The following is a 13,386-nucleotide window of genomic DNA, read 5'->3' as shown; positions in this document are numbered from 1 at the left end:
TTCTTTTAAAGCGTTCCCAGTGGTCTTTTAATTATGATTACACTGTTCTTAGCCTAAATCAAAAACCTGTGTCGTAAATATTTGCCTCTAGTTGTGGGCGGGACTCTTGGTGTGGAGTAAGCCCGCCCACTTCCCATCGCCCATCTGTTTACATGCTCTCCTGCAAGCTTACAGCCCCTCACACCTCCAAACCAACATTAGTGGTGGAACAAAAATGGCGAGCAATACTGGAGCTATCCAGCCGTACAGTTTAGATCCAGATTCCAACTCGGACGAGGAAAACAAAGACATTCGTGGATCTATTTTTGGCAAGTGGATGCATCAGAATTGAGCAGAGCAGGGAGCTTGCAGCTTGTCGTTGTAGCTTCTACGTCACACTTACAAGCTTTGTCATCTGCTCCTGATTCACAACAATTTGAAAAATCAAATGTTCTGATCACTGTAAATATGGAAGCGATTATGTAGCATAAATATGTAAATCCATATTCACTTGTTTAAACTTAAATTGTCCAGACTGAACAGTAAAGCCCACATTTTATCTATGTTGGTGTCCTATATAAATCTAAAATAGAATTAAATAGGAAGAAAATAATCTGTGGGTCATTCTTTAAAATTTAATCATTTAAATAGACCCAATGCATTTATAATTCACATTTCTTATTCTGAATTAAATTACTCCATCACATCCACCTTTGTAATTCACTCTGAGTATTTACATTTAGTCATGTTTACCCCAAATGCCCCCAAGGTGTTTTTTTTTGTTGCTGTCACTGTACTATGTTCAAAATACCCAAAAATTATCATGCACTATTGAAAGCAGCATAGCCACCAGCTTCAAAAATATCAGCTGTGAAAAATTCATGAGAGGAAAGAAGGGAGAGAGCTAGCTCCATAAAAAAGGAGAAAATAAGTCTTAGAGAGCTGACAGAAAGCCGGAGGGGAGCTTAGTGCTTTTGAAACAGAACCTTTCAAATCTCCTGGGAGTCCACATGTGACTGCAGCCCTCTCACTGAGAGACTAGAAAGGTTTAAATAACAAGCTCTCATTAGCCTGCTCTTCTGAACAGTTACTGCTCCTAATGCAGACCAATTATATTTGAACTTTACATTTTGAATTATTTTATCTAATTATTCAAGGTGCAATTTAGAGTCTTCAAATAGGAATGAGTAATTGTCATCTGCTGCTGTGACCTCACTTTTCTTGTGACTCAGTTTGATCATTTTTTACTTCTTTCTTAAGAATTTTTTTCTTTAAATGTTGAAAATTTTCTTTCGGTGCAGCTGCTGAATAAATCAGGGATGGTGCTCGATGAGGCATCAGAAATTATGGATGACACAGAGATAATCCACAAAGCCACAATTCATTTCTGATAATGTACATCTCAAAGGACATTATTCAGTTTACACCACGGTCCCTTACCGAAGAAATAAATATTGATTCAATTATTAGTACTTTAATCTTGTTTTTACATGTCTAAATTGTTTTTCATAAGAAGCGAACTATGTGATACAAGTTGTGATGTGTTGTCATGGTAACGGCTACATTCCCTGCCTCTCGCTCTGCTGCAGCCGGTGTTTGAGGACTAACCAGCAAAGAAAAGTGGTACATATGCCAAACGTCATTTTAAATGTTATGTTCACACCGCCCCGGACAACACACATTCAAGTGACCACTTTTAGTGGGAAGTCCATGTAAATGAGCCTTTGAGGCTTCCGTGTTCAAAACTGTCACGTTCACGTGCTGCTATGCAAGCTTCTATAACTGTTTTATGGGGTCTTTGTACAAAATGCGCAGCCATTGAACGCACCTTAAAAGTTAGAGCTGTGAAAGAAAAAAAGCAAGATTTGAGAGATTTGCACTGCTTTGACATTTGGCACCAAGCCTCTTCCGACTGCAGTTGGCGGACACGCGCAGGCAAATAGTAGAAAAAGACGAAGAAAAAGAATCTCCTCCCTGCTTGTCCAGTGTGAACACCGTATGCTAAATGCGCGTACAAGAAAGTGTTTTTGGGTGTTCTTGGATACGCGCCACGTGTGAACCTAGCAATACACAGCATAGTTTTGGAGGGAAAGTGCACCTCCTATCCGTTGTTCCACTAACCAAATGGCATTTAGGCGACAACATTATAATAATACAAAACCATTCAGGCTATTTGACCAAAACTGCTTGTATAGGGGCCATTATCACTTTTTAATGGACACCCTGCAGCCATTCAGAGTCGAGTATTCACCCAGACTATTCGCATCAGTTTTTTCCCTCTTAAACTTTAAACTTAACTGGTTTCAATGCATTTTTGATGGGAATATAATGTCAACACGGATCCTTGGAAAAATACATTTTCTTTAATAGACAAATAGGCAAATCAGCCAAACTTTAATGAGATTGAAACTTCTCTATTTTTCCTTTTTGATGAGAAATAAACTAAGTAAACAGATTCTCCCATAGTAATCTAAAACCAGCATGAATTCAACAAGCAAAATTTGTTTGTCACAAAGTCTCAGGGCTACGACCAGAAAACTCAGCTCTTCTAAACGTTACAGCACAAATGAGACTGACAACTTGTCCTTAAATGAGCAAAAGTCCTAAAATATGTCCTGCTGCAAGAGAAAAACAAAGACATCCACCTGAAAAACACAAAATAAACTGAAATCACAAAGTGAAACAGGCAGAAATGTACTTTGTATCTAAAGTTTAGCTAAAAAATGTGTAAATGTGCAGCTTGTTACAGCACCAATAATAACCAAGAGCCCCAGAAACAAAGCAGCTCAGGTTCAGTGTCAGGAAATAGCCAGCTCCTGTTTTAACCAGATAACACTAACTGTTGTTGTGTAAATGAGAGCAGACTAACTAAAGGTAGATTTACTGCTGAATATTTATAGCAAGTTCTCCAGATAATGACGATGGTAACGGGTCATGACAAACCTTTTCATTAAAAAAAAAAAAGGCAGAAATGTAAATCGTAGCTTCCCAGCCAACAGTTTCATTTGTGCTTGTCTTACTTAAAGATTTGATATCAGAAAAAGAAAAGTTAACAGATACAAATAGTTTAAAGTGCAGTTTAGAAATAGTTTGTCAATTTCTGCCCATTCTATAAATCAAATAGTGCTTTATGTTTAATTTTCTTTGTATATGTCTTCCATCATAAAAAGAAAAATGCCACAAGAACATGTTCAAAACAACCAAAACACAATTCTAATAGGAGGGGTTGTTGCACGGATGAAACTTGGCCATACAGGTGGAAAAAGTGGGAAAAGCTGTGGTCTTTACATGAAATTTTCACAGATGTATCACAAATAAACCATGTTAAAACCACGGAAGCAGTACGAATAAATCACGCAAAGAACACGTGAATCAACGTAAAAGCCACAATGCTGTGCATGAATCGTGTGTGATTATTGTGTTGTTTACATGCAATTCACTCATGATGTGCGTCAATTAAAAGCTATACATCGGTGGTACATGACTGAAAAGTCCATTAGACATACGTGGAAAGCCCGAAATTTACATATGCATCTTGCAAAAATCACGCACAATTGAGTTCGGTTTACATGATAATTGCGTATAAACTATGTCAAATACACAAAAACTGCATAATTCTCAATTTTGCAGAATTATGCAGTTTAAAAAAAATCACTATACAAGATAGCCAATTATATTCGTCTATCATTGCACAGCTAATGTTACAGATAAACTGTTCCCCCCTCTAACCAACTACCAGTTAATTCATGGATATAAAAACTGTAGGAAAAGTTTTTGCAAATCTTTTTTTTTTTAAATACCCTTTAAAAGTTTTGAAAACATCTAAAAATTTAACTGGGAAAATCTGATTGTTTTATTTATTTATCTAGATCTAGTATATGTTCAGAAAGTGTTTTAGAATAAAGCCTATTTTTGTAACCAAGATCGATATTAATTTATAATAATTATCAGAAGATTTTTAATTGTTTGTATTTTTCTGTCCAGCATGACTTCTTTTTTTTACTGTGACAAAATTCAAAATACAATACAGTATACTTAGTGTAGTATAAATATATATCCAAACATTTTCTTTAATTACTGCTTATGTGAGAATTCGACGACCAAACATACATCAGTCTATTATTAATAATGCCAAATGGAATGGTTAAAGAAAAATGAAATTTTAAGATAGAAAACTGTCCTACCTTTAAGCAGGAGTTCACTATTGGTGAAAGTTCCAAATATCAGTTTATTATTTTATTTATGTATTTATTTTCATGTTAAAGCGTCCGAAATAAGATAAAGCTCAACAGAAGCACAGAGACAGGTGATGTGGTGGCGAGGCTAATTAATTAAAAAAAATAACCGAAACATCTTCCAACGTTAAAATGGTCTGAAAGTCTATAATTGGAAAAGAAAATACATTTAGTTAAACATTTTTTCCTTTTAAATGAAAATATAAATTATTTTAAAGCTTTTTTAGTTATGTTTGTGTTTCCGGAAACACGTGCTGAAAAACGTCAACAAATGCGGCGTACATCCGGTTGTTTTTCAAAATAAAAACCCAACAAATATTTGATGCATACCCCACAATGACAACTTAATAACTTATTTTGGTAAAACCACATAAAAAAAGACAAGGAATTAAGGTAATTTTAAAAGTAAATATAAAATGTAATTAAACAAAAACCACTAAAAAATTGAAATTTCCCCCCAAAATGCTGTTGTATTTTGAGAATATTCAAAAGGGGGACAATAATATCAATGGCTATAAAAATTTCTTTAAAAGTAGAATATACAGACTCTTTTTGCATGCTACCTTGATCATGATTGTTTTGAGTATTACAGACATAAATATCATAATAATAAATAATATAATAAATAATACAATAAAAACTATTACAATACTACAACTTATATCTTTAAAATTAATTTATTGCACTGTCCAAAAATCTAGAGATTATATTTAACTTGTTTTTAATCTTTTTCATTGATAGGCCTCTCCATTAGATTTCAACACAGAACCTTGGATTCTTTATGAAAAAATTGAATATAATGTCAAGATATACCTATTTGTGACCCTTGTGCTATCCTAGGCACTTTAACATTGGGAGTTGGGTAATTTAGACCCACTAAACAGCGCGCTGAACCTTTTTTCATTAATGATTTGTGATCTTCACTGGTGTCCATGGATTACATGAAATCTTTGTCCTTTGTCATGGTAGGAATAACACGTCAAAGTAGGGTGGGGTCATCTAAGATAGCACCAGGGATAAATAAGGGCGGAGGGGGGCTTTTGTTGTCACATTTAAATTGGCAAAAGTTTAGTCTTTATATTTTAAATATGCGATGTCTTGTGCCTTATAGTAGAACTCTGATATAAAGTGTTTTCATTCCTGATAATCACAGTGTTTGACGGTTATAAAAAGTTGTTTTCTTTCATTATACTAATTAACAATAATTCTACAATGAGTCTAATATTGTCCAAAAAACTCAATTCAAAGCAGTACATTTTTTAAATAAAATGGTGCAAAATTTGACAGGATTTTTTTTGTCCTTCAATAAAACTTCTGTTTGTATTTGAATATTAGGGCTTTCCCTAATTTCTCATCAGTTACAAACAAAAGTGATCCAGTGGTTTTTCAGTTTAAGTGTCATGTGTCAAGTGTCATGATGCTCAATAATGCAAGTAAATCCAACCAAAATTATTTTTAGAAACCAATTTTTTTCATTAAATTATAATTTGTTTTAGGGATATTAAATTAGTAAAATGGACAAGAATAACAGTCATTACAATAGTAATTATTATATAAATGTAGCAGATATTACACAATATATGAAAATAAATGACAGCAAATGTTTTATTCTGTATAAAACACATCTGTCGCACATCAAATACCAGTTTCAATAAATCCTGAGCAAATTTTACAGCACCGAGAGGAGAAAGTCAGCACCAAACAATGCCAGCTTTTGTTCACAGAAGTTCACGTCGATCGACTTTGTGCGGGTTTGACGGATTTCATCAGACATATAAATATGAATAAAAGTAGTGTAAGCCTCTCATCAAAGCCACATTTGTACAAAAGCTTCCTTGAAGAGTGGGACTCATAACGAGATTAGATAAAGCTCAGTAGTAAAACAACAAATGAATAAAGTAAAAAATATATATTCATATAAAAGTCGGACGCAGCGCTGGCAAGGCAGCTGATAAAGCACAAGTATAAACAGGATCATTCATTATACATCAAGACAACCTTCACCACTGAATTGGTTCAAAAGCAGAAATATTTTAGAAGTGCAGATAGTTTCACAGGCTTGAATAAAAAACATTTGTACTGTGAAACTTTAACTCTGTGTTTTTACACTGCATCAATAGATGCTGATGAGAGTCCCTAATTTACACAGTCATGCTGTTTAAAGCTACAGTTAAAAAAGGGCCGTTATAAGAAAGATTCAGCCCCAAATTCCAAAAAAAAAAGACACCACAGGTGATACAAACTTCAATACTTCTGAGGTGTAAATCAACTGCAGTTTGAAGTAAATGTATTGTCTTAATGTGCATTTTCTGTTTCTCCTGATGAGGAGGGATTGCTGTTTTTTCTGAATTCCTCTCCACTTTATTCTATTTCAAACTGAGAACATAAAAGCTACTTTTAAGCGTTAAGGTTTGCTTCATGCTTCACAGTTGGTCTACAAACAAAAACTGCAGTTTTGCTTTAGGGAGCCGATTCTGCCTCTGCACCCGGAGTGGAGGTCCGCTGGCAGCACGGTGGTCAAGGTACTCTCTGCAGGACGTAGAGGATGCCGATGCTGTCGACGGTGACGAAGGTGGAGAAGTCTGACGACACGTGGATCTTCCTCAGAGTGTTTCCCTTTGGGTAGAAGGTCTGCAGGGCGACCCCGTCCTTCACGTCCCACCACTATGTGGAAGACGACAAAGAAAAAAGATGTAGATACAAAGAGTGTGGAAAAATCCTTCTGAAATGCTTCTATGAATTCCTTTCTTTATTTTATGTAATAAATTAAACACCCTCTCAGAAGAATTTTGTGTTTTTAACATGTTTTTGTGTATATGAAGAAAATGAAGCTTAAAATGTAATTGCTGGTTAGTTATTTACTCAAATCGCTGTAAATTAGGAGCAGACGAAAATAAAGCTGTTTGAAAAAGAGCTTATTTTAAAGTCGAAAAAAATTACAGACTTACAAATTACAAATCTTTTTTTTTTTAAAATGATGATTCAGTCCATAACTGATCTTTAACTACAACTGATGAGCTATAGGCAGTGTTTTTTCCGCAGAGATTTCTGGAAACATTTCTTGGGCACTAGAATTGTAGATTCGAAAATTCGGAAGAGATGGCGAACGTGATATATAAGTGCACGAAGTAGTGTATAGTAGAGAAATTCAGACACAACCCTAGATTTGAATTAAACCAAAACCTTTTTAAAACAGATTTTTCTTCATTTCTAAATTGCAAAAGCTTCAAATAGGAAGTAAATGTGAAACTGTTTTTTTTCCAGTGAGGTGCAAAAAAACCCCCCCCAGAATTACAGCACACAGAGAGGTAAATGATGACGGCAGAGAGGACCGTGATGAATTTAATAGCACAATATTAAATACACACACACTCCCACACTATATCCCCATCAGCCGTCCTAAGTGATTCTGTTTAATCTCTGTTTAAAGCTGACATTTTCCGGTGAAGCTTCGTCTCTTTGGGATGAATCATCAAAGGCGCTTCAAGTCAATCATTTCTGCTTTGGCCTGAGCTGGTGAGCACATTAAACTTGAACAATATTTGAGGTGATAATGTCACATCAAAACCAGACACTGAAGCTCTTCCAGCCAAGTAAAAAGAGGACATAATTCATGCTAATATTGTGAAGCTTTGTGAGTTTGTTGTGAAGTTATCCCTGCCTTTTGTGTGTGTGTGTGTGTGTGTGTGTGTGGGTTTGGGAAAGCATTCGTTTCCTCTTCAGAGAGCCAGACAGCGTCAGCGGAGGTGGCATCAGCAGATGTTTGGCTTACACACTTTAAGGAGCTCATTTGAATATGTCCCAACTTGGCTCCAAAATACACGGTTTGTCTTCAGATTTGCTCTTTTTCAGTCTGATTCTGTGCATTTGCAGGTTCTTTGGCAAGGAGCAAGCCAGCCCCCACTTCCCGTCACTCATCAGTTTACATGCTCTCTTGCTAGCTTAGAGCCCCCTCACACCAACGAGCCAACATTAGCGATACAACAGAAATGGCGAGCATAATTGGAGTTATCCAGATGTGCAGTTTTAGGCCAGATGCCAGTTCAGACGAGGAAATGAAGACGTAGAAAAAACAACGGCAGTTGTATATTAGCGACATGTTCTCAACGTCGCTAATAAGCGCTTTTTTTAAAATGGCATTTTTTTTGTCTTCTCTTGACTTACATATCCCGTTTTCCGCTCTATTAGTTGCTCCGAAGAATAAGTTGCATAAAAAATACATAATAAAGAAGAAAAAAAATTTCACTGAAGTATAAGTCACACTTTTGGGAGAAAAGTGCTTCTGAACAATTCCACTTAACAGCGCTTCTTGTTACTGTTACACACCCCTATAGCGTCCTCCAGAGGCTGTTAGTGGTAAAATATTGAACATATGAGCCTACTTATTTATTTTCTTTATTTTAAATCATTTATAAGTTGCAGCCTTGGACAAACTATCCAGAAAACTATGACTTGCACTCCAAAAAAATACAGTATTCAGAAATGCAATTTTGAGTTTAATGGTATTAATATGTCGTAATATATCAGAAAACTGCCACAAGAACATGTTAAAAACACAAAAACACAATTTTTTCTGAAGTGGGTCTTCAATAAAAACGTAAAGATTGTCCCTTAAACTGCACAGTTTCCTTAAAGATTAAATAAATTCAATTTAATTTAATTTAAGTCATTTTTTTACGCAGGTTTTCTAAATATAAAATATAGCATGAAGTTGGTATAATAATACACAACTAAAATATGCAACAACAAATTTGTATCGCAGGATGAAAATGAAATTAAAATCTCAGTCACAGATGTGATACTCGCAGTGCAAAATTTCTATTGAAAATTTGGATTTTTTTGCACAGACTTGAGCAGCATATATGAAGACTGAAAAAAGTAAACAAAATCAATGTGGGATCAGTTCGGTCAGTGCAGGGATTTAACAAAGAAGACTCATAGAAAGAGAGACATTTGGGTGGGGGCTTTTCTACGGAAGATAAAATAAGTGCCAGATGTCAAAGCGCTGAGGGTTAAAAGACTGAAGCAGCCCTCAGATCACTGCTTCAAACTCGTTTTTTATATATATGTATGTGGAATAAAGCAGACTGAAGCACAAAAGAAGAAGAATAACAAGAGCTCAAGAACAGCTAGAGTGAAAGCTAAAGAAAACAAGAGCGTCAGACTAATTATAAAACTAGAGGGAAAACAAACCCTACGACAAGTAAAAAACCTTCCAAAGTTCAACTAAAAGAATAAACAGAGAAGAAAAGTAAATATTTAAAACAGTTGGCAGGGCATTTTTGTGAGCTGTAGTATAAAAGTGATGTTTATGTTTGTGCTTTTATTGTGAAAAGAAAAAGTATTAAATCATTTGCACACAGGGATGGCGTTACACTGTGAGTGTACGAAAATTTTACGAGCTCAAATTCGTCATTTTTGTTTTTAACTGGAGAAGAAAACTTCACCTGGGTGTAAGCTGATCCTGTTATAAAACAATGCGAACTGAACAACACGGACACATTCTTATTTGCAAAAAGTAAGAACATGATAAGCATTTATCATAACAACTGTCTGACAGTCTCTTCTGGGAATTGGCTGCTGTGTTTTTGCATGTAACACTGCACCTCTGTTGTGAGAACAGATGGCTGATCTGCTGATATCAACATCATAACAGTAGGACAATTGATTTATGGGAGTTGGTGATGCATGTAGATGCTTAATGACTATACGGTTTGTGAATTTCTGATTTGTTTTTGCAAAGTCTTTGGTCTGTAATGGCTGACATCCTGAAACTTTTGTTCTTTAAGGATGAGGCTGCTAGAGTCATCAAAAAGAAAAGTTACATTCCATTGGAGGAAAGAAAATGGGCTTCAGTTTTTACCAGTTTAAGCAAAAATGGAAGAAAATGCAAAAAAAAAGACATGGATTAAAAAAAGAAAGATACTGAGAGTGAATTGAAGCTAGTACTTACTTTACCACAGTAAAAAAAACAACTCTCAAAATATCCAACCGAATTAAAAAACTTTAACCAAACTGTGCGCACACTTTACTGAAATGTAGTGGTAAAGTTGCAGATTGCAAGAAATTTAACTAGTCTTGTACAGATGGGAAAACAGAAAAATCAAGCTTTCAAAAATATCTTTTATTCCCCCAAAAAAGATTCTTATGGAGAAAAAAGTTAAGTCTCACACGGTTTATTGCTTCAGCAGAAAACTCTGTGGCACCCTGGGTACTTCTTATCATGTTTGGAGCTTTACAGCTGCATCTAACTAAAGAGGATGGATAAAGCCACTGTTTTTTGTTTCATAAAAAGGTATTTTAAGTTTATAATGTAAAATAATAACATATAATAATCTGAAAATCGCATTTCTGAGTATTTCTTTATTCAAATTGTTGTGAATCAAGAGCAGGCAAAAAAATGCAGTTTGAAAAAGATTGTATTTGTGACACAGAAAACAAGCTCCCTGCTCTGCTCCATTCTGATGCATCCACTTGTAGACGACTACTTCAGTGTACGTCTTCATTTTCCTCGTCTGAGCTGGTATCTGGCTCAGAACTGTACGGCTGGATAGCTCCAACACTGCTCGCCATTTTTGTTCCACCAGTAATGTTAGGTCAGGGTTGTGAGGGGCTGTAAGCTAGTGGGAAAGTACATAAACAGAGTCCTCTGAGCAATGGGAAGGGGAAGAGGGGGTGGGGTTGCTCCCCGTCAACAGTCCTCTTCAAAACTCGGAGGTGAATTTTCTAATGAACTACTGCTGCTCTGCAGAAACTATGTCCTAGAAAATTATAGTTGTTTTTTTTTTTTTTTTTTTTTTTTTTTTTTTTTTTTTTTAAACATTTTAGCTTAAAACAGAATAATCCTAGTTAAAGATTATGCTTTTAAATAGATCAAAAGATGATCAGAGTGGGACTTTAAAGACTTCATTCTGGAGAAATTACAGATCAGATTAAGTAAGTCAGTTAAAGAAAAAAATAAATTCTGTAAAATTTAAGTTAAAGCTTGAAAAAAAAAGAGATTATTAACATTACTTTGAATACAAATAGATTATTCTCCATGTGAGTGATTCGTTTTTATTATCATGCATTTCTTGTTATGCTGGGAGCTGCTACATTACTTAAATTAGCTGTGGGGATTCTTGCATTTAAATAAATGAGCTTTTCTAATCTAGCCACAGGGGTTGCAAGCCAGTTGCCTCTGTGCCGGTCCCAAGCCCGGATAAATAGAGAGGGTTGCGTCAGGAAGGGCATCCGGCGTAAAAATTGCCAAAATAACCATGCGAATCATCCACAACACTTTAAACATACCGGATCGGTCGAGGCCCGGGTTAACAACGACCGCCACCGATGCTGTTAACCTACAGGGTGTCGGTGGAAATTTGACTACTGTTGGTCGAAGAAAGAGGGGAGGCAGAAGGGTCCGTGGCCAGAGAGAGAAGGGAAAAGGCAGGAACATAGGTTTGAGAATAGGGACTCTTAACGTTGGCACAATGACAGGGAAAGGCAGAGAGCTGGCAGACATGATGGAGAGAAGGAAGGTAGATGTACTGTGTGTGCAGGAGACAAGGTGGAAGGGCAGCAAGGCACGTAGTATTGGAGGAGGATACAAACTGTTCTATCATGGTGTTGATAGGAAGAGAAACGGGGTAGGTGTGATTCTGAAGGGGGAGTTTGTAAACAGGGTTCTAGAGGTGAAAAGAGTCTCAGACAGGATGATGAGCCTAAAGTTAGAAATCGAAGGGGTGATGGTGAATGTAGTCAGTGGGTATGCGCCACAGGTTGGCTGTGAGTTAGAAGTGAAGGAGAGATTCTGGAGTGAGTTGGATGAGGTCATCGAGAGTATCCCCAGAGGAGAGAGAGTTGTTATTGGAGCAGACTTTAATGGCCATGTTGGTGAGGGCAACAGAGGTGATGAGGAGGTGATGGGCAGGTTTGGTGTGAAGGAAAGGAATCTGGAGGGACAGATGGTGGTGGACTTTGCGAAGAGGATGGAAATGGCTGTAGTCAACACTTACTTCCAGAAGAGAGAGGAACATAGAGTGACATACAGAAGTGGAGGTAGGAGTACTCAGGTGGACTACATCCTATGTAGACGAGGTCATTTGAGAGAGGTTAATGACTGCAAAGTGGTGGTAGGAGAGAGTGTAGCCAGACAGCACCGCATGGTGGTGTGTAAGATGACTCTGGAGGTCAGGAAGAAGAAGATAGGGAAAACAGAAAAGAAGACCAAGTGGTGGAAGCTACAGAATGAAGAAACTTGTGAGGAATTTAGGCAGAAGTTGAGGCAGGTCCTGGGTGGTCAGGATGAGCTTCCAGAGGACTGGGAAACTACAGCAGAGATTATCAGGGAAACAGGTAGGAAGGTGCTAGGTGTGTCATCTGGAAAGAGGAAAGACGGTAAAGAGACTTGGTGGTGGAATGAGGAAGTACAGGAATGCGTCCAGAGGAAGAGGTTGGCTAAAAGGAAGTGGGATGTAGAAAGGACTGAGGAAGGTAGACAGGAGTACAAGGAAGCGCAGCGTAGAGTGAAGAGAGAGGTGGCAAAGGCCAAACAGAAAGCTTACGATGAGCTATATGACAGGCTAGACACAAAGGAAGGAGAGAAGGACTTGTACAGGCTAGCCAGACAGAGAGACAGAGATGGGAAGGACGTGCAACAGATAAGGGTGATTAAGGACAGAGATGGAAAGGTGCCAACAACCCAAGAGAGTGTACAGAAAAGATGGAAGGAGTATTTTGAGGAGCTGATGAACGAGGAAAATGACAGGGAAAGAAGGGAGGAAGATGTGGTTGTTGTGGAGCAGGAAGTAGCAGAGATTGGAAAGGATGAGGTTAGGAAGGCTCTGAAAAGGATGAAGAGCGGAAAGGCCGTTGGTCCTGATGACGTACCTGTGGAGGTATGGAAGTGCTTAGGAGAGACAGGAGAGGAATTTCTAACGAGGTTGTTCAATAGGATTTTAGAGAGTGAGAAGATGCCTGAGGAATGGAGGAGAAGCGTTCTGGTTCCGATCTTTAAGAACAAGGGTGACATGCAGAACTGCAGCAACTATAGAGGAATAAAGTTGATGAGCCACACAATGAAGCTGTGGGAAAGAGTAGTGGAAGCCAGGCTTAGGAAGAAGGTGGAGATCTGTGAGCAGCAGTATGGTTTCATGCCCCGTAAGAGCACCACTGATGCCATTTTTGCTTT

General features: G+C 37.1%; 1 protein-coding gene across 2 annotated transcripts in view; it reads right to left on the bottom strand.

Moving 5' to 3' along the window:
- Nucleotides 1-5,663: 5,663 nt before the first annotated feature.
- The window catches only part of apaf1 (apoptotic peptidase activating factor 1), a 48,928-nt gene continuing 41,205 nt past the window's right edge, over nucleotides 5,664-13,386 (bottom strand). For both annotated transcript variants that reach the window (XM_011491173.3, XM_011491172.3), the window contains exon 27: nucleotides 5,664-6,878. In XM_011491173.3, coding sequence (XP_011489475.1) covers nucleotides 6,732-6,878 — 147 coding nt within the window. In that variant the 3' untranslated portion in view covers nucleotides 5,664-6,731. The remainder of the gene's footprint in view (nucleotides 6,879-13,386) is intronic.

Source organism: Oryzias latipes, chromosome 23 (assembly GCF_002234675.1).
Source record: "Oryzias latipes chromosome 23, ASM223467v1".
NCBI lineage: Eukaryota > Metazoa > Chordata > Actinopteri > Beloniformes > Adrianichthyidae > Oryzias > Oryzias latipes.
Note: the sequence above shows the minus strand (reverse complement) of the source record. Positions and strands in the feature narration are given on the sequence as shown.